Raw genomic sequence first — 12,589 nt, 5'->3', positions numbered from 1 at the left:
GTGGCTATTAGGAATGCACACAAACCGGTGTGGAGGTCCGGACGTTTGGCTGGTTCAGCAGAGGGGGGTACCTCTAAGGAGCAGGCAGAGTGCCCTCCCCCCCGTGCACAATACACATATGCACTGGCCATTCCCGGTAGGACACTGACTAGAGCGGCAAGGAGGTATGCTGCTGCCCTGTGCCAGCAATTTTGAAGACAGCACTGGCAGGGGAAACGGGGGGGGGGGGTAAAAGGCACCCACGCTGCTCCTTAAAGTTTACCCCCACCATCGCTGAACCATGCAGTTCAAGACCAGTGTGCCCTTAAAGGAAGGCAAGAAAGGATGCGTCCAGGCCAGGGAGCTCTTGTCCTCAGCTCCTGCAAAGACCAACAGCCTGATGCTTTATTAATCTTCTATAGTTTACTTTTAATCTTGTAAACCGCTTTGGGTGCTTTTGTCAAAGCAGAAAGGTGATATAAAAATGTAAGTAAGTAAATAAATAATATAAATAATGCACATCCCTACTGGTTAAAGGCCACTTCCAGCCTTAGAGGCAAGATGCAATATTTCCAGAATGGCCTGGCCTAGAGTTCTGAAATTTGGCACAGATACACAGGACTCTGTGTATTGATTTTGAAGTGGAGCTGTCAATCCATTAACTTCTAATGATTTTTTGACATTTTAAAAAAAAACCTTCAAAAGTCATGTCGCTTATTTCATAGCAGAAAGTTACAAAAATATCTTGAACTGAAGCTCCCCACCTTGGACCATCATTCCACCCCCATGTGAAGTATTCTGCCCTTTGCCTTCATAAAGAAGTGCAACATGTTCCCATTTGCTCAACCCTTCACATTTCCGGAAGGGAAGCTAATTCTTGAAAAAGGAAATAAACAACTACTGAGCATGTGCAATGGTGCAATCATTCCATTCTTTATTACAGTCAATTTACAGGGTGGGGAACTAAGATTTAACTCCAATGTGTTAATTCTAAATACTAAATTTAGACTCTGAATTTAAATGACTAAGATTGCTACTCCAATTATTGTGCAAAGGTGCGGTTATGCTGCCCCTAGGAAATAATGGCACACAAAATGTGTCATTGTTTTTGTTGTTGTTGTTTTAATCTAAAAACCCAAGGGCTAGGTCTGGCCAATAAAGGGTGCTTCCCCACTCTCTGGAGTCGATGTAAAAATGGCCCCAAAGCTGAGAAAACTTCCCAAAGTGTGTGTTTTGAATAAAAACTGACAAGAACCTGTCAAACCCTTTTTATTGAGCTGTACCAAAAAGACATGGAGTGATGTACAGCTCCAAAGAGTTGTAAAGAGTACAACTCTTTATTGGATGGAATAGATGAAAATCAACACAAGGTGGCACTCTAATTTCAGCTATGTGTTGGGAAAGGCAGCTGTGAACAAAAGAGAACGCTGAGGGCCATTTCAAGATGTAACAATAATGTGCAGAACATATAGTGTGTATGGGTTTTATGGGGAGAAATACTAACCTCCACTATGCTGTTAGGACTATAGAAATTATAGACATGAGGTCCTTTGATTACACATCTGGCTTGCTAATACATATACAAGCATTTAGAAATTTACACTCCAAATAATTTGCAGCATCAACAAATATATGTGAGAGTAAATCTAGAATTTTCAGCAATGACCTTAAGAGAACAATCCTATACTAAAAGTTCAGGAGAAAGAGTTTACATCCTATTCACACATTGTGTTCAACACTTGTGCAATGAGTGTTCAGTGTACACAGATACAGTTATTCATACGTTATTTTGAACACAGGCACACTTAATCAAAAAAATCAAAGATTTTCCAAAAAAAATCAAATCGGTGAGACCCGGTTTGGTGAGCTGAGCTGGGAGAGCAGTCTAGGCCCGCTCTCCCCACAGATGATCCGGGCCTGGGTGGCCAGATCGGCCGCCCACACAATTGTCGGCTCCATGACGGCTTTTCGTCGAGTAGCCGCGGTGCGGAGCCGTGACGCAGCTACTCACGATTATTAAAACCAGGTTTGTGGAGCGCTTGCTCTGCAAACCTGGTTTTAGGGCAGGGGTACTTAGGCGGGTTACCTGCCTAGAGCCCGGTGGTTCACACGATGGGGCGAAATCGGGCTAGCCTCTGCTAGCCTGATTTCGCCCCATCGTGTGAATAGCCTTAAAGGCTGATTCCCAGCCAGCAGCTACCTTGTTTGTTAGGTATTTGGTGGGTGGAGGGGATGTTTCATTCTATTGCATTCCTTTGTAGGGTTGTGATGTGGGGGGGAGAGTGGGAGATTTTCATTTGCTTCCTAATTGAAAAAGAGGTGAGATAAACTGAGAATCCTTGTTTGTGTGGCTGGAAAAAGTCCTATGTTTTCTATATGTAATGTCCAATGCCCACTCAGTCCAACATTCTGTTTCGCACAGTGGCCCACCAGATGCCTCTGAGAAGCCTACAGGCAAGAGCTGAGTGGGGCATGCCCTCTCTCCTGCTGTTGCTCCCCTACAACTGGGATTTGGCGGCATCTTGCCTCTGAGGTGCCTGGAGCTGGCTGCACACAACCTAGTAGGAGTAAGGGAAATGCTTATGTCTGTCATGCTAGATTGCTGAAAATGCTTTGTTATGGAACACAGGAAGCTGCCATATACTGAGTCAGACCATTGGTCCATCTAGCTCAGTACTGTCTACTACACAGACTGGCAGCGGCTTCACCAAGGTTGCAAGCAGGAATCTTTCTCAGCCCTATCTTGGAGATGCCAAGGAGGGATCTTGGAACCTAGATGCTCTTCTCAGAGCGGTTCCATCCCCTAAGGGGAATATCTTACAGTGCCCACATATGTAGTGCTCACACATGTAGAACATGATTTTTGCATGTTCATTTTATGGGAACAGCTTGGGGACCATGTTTGTTCTGATGCTGCGTATATTTTTTCCTTTGTGGTGCTATTCTGAATTTGCACCATAGGCTATGTAGTCTACATGATGAGTTAGAGTGTAGCATTCCCTAAAATTCACTGATGATGCTTCCTGTCCGAGTTGAGGGCACGCCCTCAACTCCTGTCTGTGGCTTCCAGTGGCATCTGGTGGGCCACTGTGCAAAACAGGATGCTGGACTAGATGGGCTTTGGGCCTGACCCAGCAGGGCTGTTCTTATGTTCTTATGTTAAGCCACCCTAACCTTTTCGATGTTGTCCCATTTTCATAAGTGTCCAGAAAAACACTTTCACTACTAGAACAGGTCGGGGGACGGGGACGGGGACGGAGGATGTGAAGGAATGGACCTTTGGCTTAAAAATGCATTCCAGTTTCTTATCAGAACTTCCCTCAATTCCAAAAGCCAATTTTGGCTTGGCTTGGGCCTCTTGCAGTTCCTTTGTGGATTTCTGGTCTCTTACTTTTCTGTCAGGAATATTGCTCCTATTGTTTTGAAACCTGCTACATTAAGCTTTTGATTGTTTTGCCTGTCTCCAAGAGGGAATAGTTTACCTAAAGTTAGGTGAGTGGTTGGACTTTTGAGGTTGCTGTTTCCAACATGTTACTTTGGTGTTAGTTTAGCTTTGTTAGCTGAGATCAGGCTGCATGGCTCCTGGGAGCATACAGACTTCACTGCAATGCAAGCTTTTGTTTTCTGAACTGCAATTTAGGACCCAGGCTACTGAGCAAAATATTTGTAAATATCCTGTCTAACACCAGACAGGAAGAAAGGTATCTTGCTTGTGCATTTTAACCATTTTGATTTGTCTGCCTCTGAACTGTCCTACTTTTTAAATCTACGTAAATAAATTAGCTCTTGATTGCTTTAAACTTGATCTGGCTGGAAATGTGCTCCGTTCTGTCTCCCTACCTGCCTGCTCTGGCTAAATGCTCTTTAAAGAGGTTTTAAGGTATCTTGGCTATATTTTGAGTTCACCCTGGTCCTAAATAGAACAGGGAAGGTTTTAATGTTAGTTTTGTCTTATAGGAGACTGGTGGTAGCACTACCAGAGGATATTTTTAAAATGAACCGGGGGGTTCATTTAAAATATTTGTAAATATATATACTGAAAAGTCACAAAGAGAATTCTTCAATGGGAGTCCAAAGCTTCAAAGGAGTTAAACTTGTGTATCTGAGGTATGGAGTAAACCAGGGGCCAGATTCGGCCCACCGTGACTATTTTACTGGCCCCCAGGTATCCTGCAGCAGCACAGGAGCTTATAGCACCATCCTGTGCATGCTTTCTCAGAAAGCAACAACAGTTTAGGGAAAGGAGAGGACTTGGCATTTGTTTGGGGCTGGCATGCACTCTAGGGGCCCCACTGATTGAGCATGGACTCTTCTCTGGCCACTATCTTTCCCCTCTCACACAACACTAGAACCAGGGGTCACTCCATGAAATTGATTGCCAGGAGGTCTAGGACCAACAAACGGAAGTACTTTTTCACACGACGTGTGATCCACTTGTGGAACTCTCTGCCACAGGATGTGGTGACAGCCAACAACCTGGATGGCTTTAAGAGGGGTTTGGATGACTTCATGGAGGAGAGGTCTATCAATGGCTACTAGTCGGAGGGCCACAGGCTACCTCCAGCCTCAAAGGCAGGATGCTTCTGAGTACCAGTTGCAGGGGAGTAATGGCAGGAGAGAGGGCACGCCCTCAAAAGCTGTCTGTGGCTTCCAGCGGCATCTGGTGGGCCACCGTGCGAAACAGGATGCTGGACTAGATGGGCCTTGGGCCTGATCTAGCAGGGCTGTTCTTATGTACTATCCTTGGAGGAAACTATGGGTCCATTGAGAAGGCAAATAGATCCACAAGTGACTAATAATATTTTACTCCCGTGCTGTACATGATTTTTTTGTTCCTAAAATTCTTTTTATTGGTCCTAAAATTTCCAGCTTTCAGCTTCATGGGATGACCCCTGGTTCTAGTGTTGTGAGAGTGAAAGAAAAATTCCTCACTGTCCACTCACTCTATTCTATGCATAAATTTATACAACTCTATCATGTCTCCCCTTAGTCACCTCTTTTCCAAACTAAAAAACCTCAGATGCTGGCATACAATGCTTATCCAAAAGTGTGTATCTCCACGAATAAACCATATCACCAGCCACCACCGGTGGGGAGCCAGGGAGGGGGGGAAGAAGCTGGTTCCCCAAGGGTGGACTGTAAGAGGGTTCTGTTCCCAATGCCTTCCTTTAGAGAAAGATGTGCTCTCATCTTCATTTTGTCCATCACTTACACAACATCTGCTCTCTTCTCCCATAGAGTCCTCTTTCTTTGATTGAGATTCAGATCATCACCACTACTACAGAAATATTTCTAACAAAACAGCGGAAAATACGTGCTGAGGGTTTTGCTACTAATACTACTTGTGATGGTGAGAGTTCCACTCTCATTTCCACTGGATGTACTACAGAAAGCATCCCCTCATGTTTTACATTGACATAAAGAGATAGTTTGGGAAATGAATCTTAACATTATAGCCAATTAGTTCATCCAGGCAGCACCAATCAGAAAAAAATACATTCAATGTTGAAGAATTCTAGTAGAGCATAGACTAAATGCATTTCTTCTCATCGGTGCTCTCTGTAGTAAGCTACTCTTCAGTGCTTTCATATAAAAGGTTTCTTGATTTTTATTTTAGATTGTGGGATTCAATTTGCAAAGTGAAACTATATATTCCATTTTTAAAACTATGTGATAAATTGTTGATAAAGAGTGATTTCTAGAAATAGAAATAATGAATACATATATTCCAATAGGCTGCCAATAGGTTTCTGGGCAGAATACAAAGTGCTAGTTATAACTTATAAAGCCCTAAACGGCTTAGGCCCTGGGTATTTAAGAGAACATCTTCTTCATTATGTTCCCCACTACCCATTGAGGTCACTTGAGGACGTCCCTCTCCAGTTACTGCCAGCTTGTCTGGTCGCCACACGGAGACGGGCCTTCTCGATTGCTGCCCTGAGATTGTGGAATGCACTCCCTGCTGATATATGATCCTCCCTATCTCTGACTATTTTTAAAAAATGTCTGAAGACCCAACTCTTCAACCAAGTTTTTTCAGCTTTTAAAATTTGTAGGTTTTAATGTTATGCTGTTTTTAAATTGTTAAACTGTTTTAATTGTTTTTATGTCATTGTTAACTGCCCAGAGACTAATGTTTGGGCAGTATAGAAGTTAAATAAATAAATAAATAAATAAATAAATAAATAAATAAATAAATAAATAAATGCAAATACCCCCATGCCTGTCCCAGGTTTAGCCATAGGAACATAGGAAGCTGCCTTATACAGAGTCAGATCATTGATCCAACTAGCTCAGTATTGTCTACAGACTGGCAGCGGCTGCTTCAAGGTTGCAAGCAGAAGTCTCAGCCCTATTGTGGAGATGCCAGGGAAGGAACTTGGAACCTACTGCATGCAAGCACACAAGGTGCTCTGCCCAGAGCAGCCGCACCCACTAAGGGAATGTCTTATAGTGCTCACATGTAGTCTCCCATTTGAATGCAAACCTGAATGTCCGAGCTACCTTAGAGAGGGTCCGAACAACCTTAGAGAGGGCCTTCTTCTGTATGATCCCCATCACATGTTGAGGTCATCTGGAGAGGTCTATCTCCAGTTACCACTAGTATGTCTGCTGGCGGCTTGAAACTGGGCCTTCTCTGTAGCTGCTCCTGGTCTATGGATTGCACTCCCGGCAGAAACCTGCAGATTAGGCTCGCTGTCGGCCTTTAAGAGTTCTAAAAACTTACTTGTTTGACCTGGCCTTATAAGGTTTTTTAACTGTTTTTAAGTATTTTAATTGACTTTAAATGGTTTTGAATCATTTTAAAATTGTTTGAAGCAGTGTGTTTAAATGGTGTTTGTTTTTATGTCTTTTTAAACTTTTGTGCACTGCCCAGAGCCTTTGGATGGGGTGGTCTATAAATGTAATAAATAAATAATAAAACAGGACCCTCCTTAGTACAGGAGAGAATTCATCCTTGCTGCCACAAGACTTTTCCTCCCATGTGCCCTGTGTCGCTCCCCACCTCAAACTTGAGAAGTCTACATCTCAGTCCGACACTTGTGTTGCTGCTGGGCATGAGACTACCTGCTTCCCCCTCCTTTCAGCCTGGCAGGAGTGTTGTGGGTGGGATGAGGCCAATGGCTGAGCATACGATGCCCACTAGCAAAACTGCCTCCTGCTGCCTAGGGTTGCCAACTGTCCCTCATTACGCGGGGTGTCCCTCATTTCAGGGATGAAATGTTGGTCCCTAAAGGGACAGCATATGTCCCTCATTTTGGTGGTAGGGCAAGCAGCTTCTTATTTTGAGAAGTTTTTGGTTGAAAAGTGGTATAACTTGAATATGTTCTAAATAATAACACTATTCAATAGCATATAATTCAATTACATATATGCAGGGGCGTAACTATAATAAAGCAAGGGGAGACAGTTGTCTGGGGGCCCACTGCCTTGGGGGACCCCCCAGAGGCATGTCACATGACTGACTCCCCCAGCCGCACACCCACCCGGGCTTCCTTCAGTTGTATTCATCCTCCGAACCTGATGTGAGTGTTAAGACCTGGAGCTACCAGAACAGCATGTCTTTCTCTAGTACCATTAAATGACTTGCATCGTCCACAATTTACAAAGCCTTTTTAAAAATAATTTAGGATGCTGTTCTATTGTAGCACATGGGATGAATATATTATATATATATAATTTTACTAACTGAGGGAGGGGCATTTTAAAATCTTATCTCTGGACCCACTCCAACCTTGCTACGCCCCTGCATATACGTCAATGAAACTCGGGCTCTTGATTACCACTGCATACACCTGCCAGTCCCGCAGCCAGCCTGTCCCACTACCACCCAAACTTGTGTCCCTCATTGGCAACCCTACTGCTGTCCCTGGGGTGCAACAAATGGAAATGTCACAGAATAGCAGAGGAAGGGGAGGGGGTGTCAGGGAATTTAATTCCAGCCAAACATGAGCTCCCTCCCTCCATCACCTCCTGCTTTGTCCAAAGAGCGACGCCGGGGGGGGGGGGCAGGGGCAACAAGGACGGTGGAAGCGTGCTGGGAGGGGGGCCAGGCAGGCAAAAGGTCGGCACATGCAACCAAACATTAGAGGCACGTGATTCTGGTACCCAGTGCTAGCAATGCCAACGACTGTGAACCACAGAAATAGGAGATGTCTGGGCTGACAATGGTTATATCTGAAGATGTTGTTTCCGTTCCGTTTCTTTCTCCAGGAGATACATGTGATAGCTCCATAGAAAATTGAGAAATCTAGGGTTTTTGGCATAGCTGTAACTGGCAACAGCGTGTTCTTCAAGAAGATGATGAAGAAGAAAAGGAGCTAATGCTCTTTCTAATTCAGGTCTTCTTTCGTGCCAAATAACGAAATGCATTCCCATTCCAAACCCAACGCAGCTGCATTCAAAAACCTTGTGCTTACTGACTTGCATTGCATGCATGGTCTAAAACTAATCTATATTAGTTTTGAATATAAAAACTATATTAAAATAGTTTATTTAACATATACATTTGTCACAGAAAATAAGACCTGAAGCAGAAAAAAAACTACAAACCCTTGCTGTTGCTGCTTTTTTTCCTGGCTGGTTAGTTTCTTGCCAAAGGAGAAGGATGCTACGTTCCTGGGTCTCTCCATTATTCCCTAAAGGCCATTCTCACTTCCTCAACGGGAAACTTTTTTAAAAAAACGAGTCCCAATTAACCCAGAAGTGTGGACGTCTCTGTGAGTTTATGTACTATTTCTACGCAGCGATTACGTGTAGTAAGAGGAAATTGCGCGCTCCAGCGAGAGAGCTTGAGACAGAGTATTTGTTGTTTTGTCTGTTCGCTTGCTTAATAGGTCCGGGTGGAACTGAGGCTCCCGGATTTTGGAAGTTGGTTTCTCGTTTTCCCCTGCTGTCCTCCTTGTGGATTAGTATTACCTGTTGTTGCCGGTATCCCCAGAGGTGCCCGCCTTCAAGACCGCCCCTCTGGGGGCGAGAGGGTAGGAGAAAATATAGAGCCCTGTGGAGCGCCGAAGCATCGCAGCCATCGCAGCGAGAGGCAGGTAAGAGACCGAGAAATGAGAAGGGAGAGGGAGTGGGTCGGTTTCCCTGTCTGTTCTTTCCAGTCTCTTCCACTGGAGAGCGAGTGGGTAGATCCTCTCGGCGGCCAATGATTCCTCCTGTTGGCGATTTTCCTCCTTTGGGACGGATGGAGGGAGCTTAATCCTTCTTGTGACCTTCCTAGGCTTGCATTCTCCCACTGGCTCGGCCAGGGGTGTTGCTAGCGTCCTCTTAGGATGGGGTACCTGGACCACAGTGAATGCTTTGTTTTCAAATCCCCCTCCCCACCCCGCCTCTTGCAATCATTTCTTGCAACAGCCCTGTGAACTATTTGTTTTCAAAGTGGGCAACAATATCTCTCATCTCTTAACTTTAAAAAAGGGGGAGCGGGTTAGTTCACCATCTTTTGGGGAGGATTACACACCTCCTCCTGGATTGTGCTGGGTGTGAGGCCAGCCTTGCAGCTGGGCTGTGAGATCAAGGTAAAGTGTGCCATCGAGTCGGTGTGGACTCCTGGTGACCACAGAGCCCTGTGGTTTTCTTTGGTAGAATACAGGAGGGGTTTACCATTGCCATCTCCTTCACAGTATGAGATGATGCCTTTCAGCTTCTTCCTATATCTCTGCTGATCAATATAGGGGTTTCCCATAGTCTGGAAACATACCTGTGGGGATTTGAACCGGCAACCTCTGGCTTGCTAATCAAGTCATTTCCCTGCTGTGACAAATGCCAAGCATGCTAGTGACTGACCTGATGAGATTTCTAGCATAAAAGTAACTAAATGTGTAAATAACTTACACATGGACATAATGAGGCAATTCTCATGATCAGTGGAAAGCAGACTAAGGGAGCTTAGCCTGCTTTCCACGGATTGTAGGAACCACTGGGCTCGCAGGCAAGCCCGGTTTCCCCAAAGCAGGTAACCCACTTAAATACCTCTCCCCTTAGCCCAGGTTAGCAGAGTGAGTGCTCTGCTAACCCGGGTTTTCCGATCATGTATTGCCGCGGTACAGCTCTGTGCTGCAGCAACACACGAGGAGACCCCCGTCTCGGGGGTCCTCGCTGGCTCTGTGACGGAGCTGGCAGTCATGTGGGTGGCTGATCTGGCCCACCAGTGCTGCAGCCTTGATCGTCTGCAGCTTATGCCTGCTCTCCCCGCAGAACCTCACTGATCTTAAGACTCGCCTCACTGTTCTGCCTTGCAGCTGGGTCTCATGGTGCTTCAGTACAAACAAGGGACTGGTACTAGGATGCAACACTGAAGCAAGAGGAGAAGGGAAACCCTTGATAAATACAGTGGCTGATGTGATAGGAAAACTAACTTAAATTTGATATTAATTTCAACTTGACTTCTTTGAGTAATTTTTCTCCAGTCAGTCACAGTGAGAATGTGTCTCCCACTGCTGTTGCTTGACGGTTGTTAGGATTATAATCTAATGTCATGTATAGTGCTTTTAGTTTTAATAAGTTCAGTGTTAATAGGTTTGACAACATTCCTGATTGGTATTTGTGGAAACTGGATGCTCTGAATGACTGTTGGCAAAAATTGCATCTGGTGTTGTTGTTGTTGACCTTTTAAATCTTGTGATGTTCCTCTAGTGAACAATTAGTCAGTTCTAAACATTGTGTATATAATCAACTAGATACATTATTAATAGAAATACAGATATGTTGTCCTCTAGATAATTTGCTTTAATGTGGCTTTTTTTAACAGAATATGATAGGCCAAAATGACTCTTGTAATGCAGAACATATACCCATGTCTTACTTGAGCTGTCTGCTTTACATATTGGAAGGATGGACTGGAGTGGAACATCTGCAAGATTATCTGAGTTATATGGTCTACCTCTGGTGGCTGTTTGCACCACTTCTCATATCTCTTGTACTTCCTTTACTCATCCTCCTCATCCTTTATTCTTCTATTATCATACTTCATATTTACAAGAGACGGACTGATCTAAAAGAGGCTTATTGCAATGACTTCTGGGATGGTGCAAGACACATGGTGGCAACACTATGGACTGGGCATGGAAGAATATGGAATGGTAAGTTTTCTAAAAGAGCATTTTAATATGTGTAGGCGATGACCTCACTTGTAAGCAATATTGTAAATAATATTTTCTTGTATATGTGAAATGAGCTGTATTGTGTTGTTTCTGTTATGAGTCATTGACCGTAATAAACATTCATTCATTGATTCATTCATTCACATAAGCACATTCATATTTATAAATTCAGTGCATACCCTGTTCATGTTTACTTCCAGAATCATCCCCCACCCCCAACCATGCTTTTGGTACTTTTCTGCACAGAGTTTCAGAGATTTTGTTCACTGATTTGTTTCTAATCTAACACTTTTGTAGGGCTCAGGGTGAGTAACTGTATTCTAAAAACAAACCCAGGTAAGACTATATGAGGAATTTCTCAGTCTGGAATGTAACATCTGTGTTTGAGGCAGGTCACAATGTAGTCTGTTAAAGGAGATATTTCCCATTTGTTCGTTAGCTACCAGCTGCATCATGTATTTCCCTAACTTGCAGGTTTGGGACCTACATGAGTATTTCTAATATTGACAAGAGATTAAAAATAAATAAATCTAAAAGCGGCATCTGATACATGCATCATATTTTTCAAACTCCCAAGATTTTACAGCAGCTGACTAGGCAAGCTTCTTGCTAATGAGAATGGGAAATTATGGGGATGTATCAGTGGTTTCCTTCCTTCTTCCTAGCTGCCAGATTCAAGGTGTTCCTGTGAGGGTGCAAGGAAAACAGTAACTTCACATAAGCAACTCTACTTTTCTTCTGCTTCAGACTGCTTTAACTATCATTTCCCAATCTGGTAGGTCGGACTTCTCTTCTGTTACTTTGCTGTAACTTAAAGACACAAATGTTTCAACAGCTGTCTAAATTTACATGAAAGACTATGAAGGAGATTAAGATTGCGATTTTTCTATTTATGTGTCCTAATGGTGTTTGGCTAGTTGTCTTTCTGTAGTGTAGTTGGCTGTTTCAAATCCATTTAGTCTTCTACTACTACTACTACTACTACTACTACTGATATTTATATATTGCTCTTCAACCAAAGTTCTCAAAGTGGTTTACATAGAAAATTAAATAATTCATAAATAATATGGTCCCCGTCCCCAAAGGGCTCACAATCTGAAAAGAAACACAAGGCAGGCACCAGCAACAGCACCTGGAGGAGTGCTGGGGTTGGACAGGGCCACTTGCTCTTTGCCTGCTCAATAAAGAGAATCACCACTTTAAAAGGTGTCTCTTTGCTCAGCAGGGGTCTAATCGCACTATTCTTCCAAAGCCTCTACTGTATAGCCAAATGATGGGGAATATACACAGGCGATGGTCTATAAATCTTCTGTCTGCATATTTATTTTCCCTTATAAACTGTAGGCAGAATCCATACTAGTGCTGTGCTAGTGTAAGAGTATATGCTGGTTTTAGCATCCTGAGGTGCTCTGGAATGTAGCAGAACTGCTAGCAGAAGATTTTCTCAAGACCACATTCAAGCTTGTATGAGAGGTAGTGCATTGTGTTGTGGAAGAAGTAGT

At 43.7% G+C, this 12,589-nt stretch overlaps 1 protein-coding gene across 7 annotated transcripts in view; it reads left to right on the top strand.

The window, feature by feature from the left end:
* The first annotated feature begins 8,777 nt into the window (after positions 1 to 8,777).
* Positions 8,778 to 12,589, top strand: part of LOC128322066 (transmembrane protein 68-like) — a 32,179-nt gene continuing 28,367 nt past the window's right edge. For 2 of the 7 annotated variants that reach the window (XM_053242779.1, XM_053242777.1), the window contains exons 1-3: positions 8,782 to 9,023; positions 10,967 to 11,066; positions 11,753 to 11,862. Coding sequence is in view for 3 of the 7 variants with exons in the window: in XM_053242773.1 (XP_053098748.1) it covers positions 10,739 to 11,066 (328 nt within the window). In the remaining 4 variants the exon portion in view is untranslated. Of the gene's footprint in view, positions 9,024 to 10,735; positions 11,067 to 11,752; positions 11,863 to 12,589 lie in introns of those variants that run through there. The other 5 variants (XM_053242773.1, XM_053242776.1, XM_053242774.1 and 2 more) reach the window with 5 other exon arrangements.

The sequence above is a fragment of the Hemicordylus capensis genome, chromosome 4 (genome assembly GCF_027244095.1).
Source record: "Hemicordylus capensis ecotype Gifberg chromosome 4, rHemCap1.1.pri, whole genome shotgun sequence".
NCBI classification, from domain to species: domain Eukaryota; kingdom Metazoa; phylum Chordata; class Lepidosauria; order Squamata; family Cordylidae; genus Hemicordylus; species Hemicordylus capensis.
This window is presented reverse-complemented; position numbering and strand designations above follow the sequence as displayed.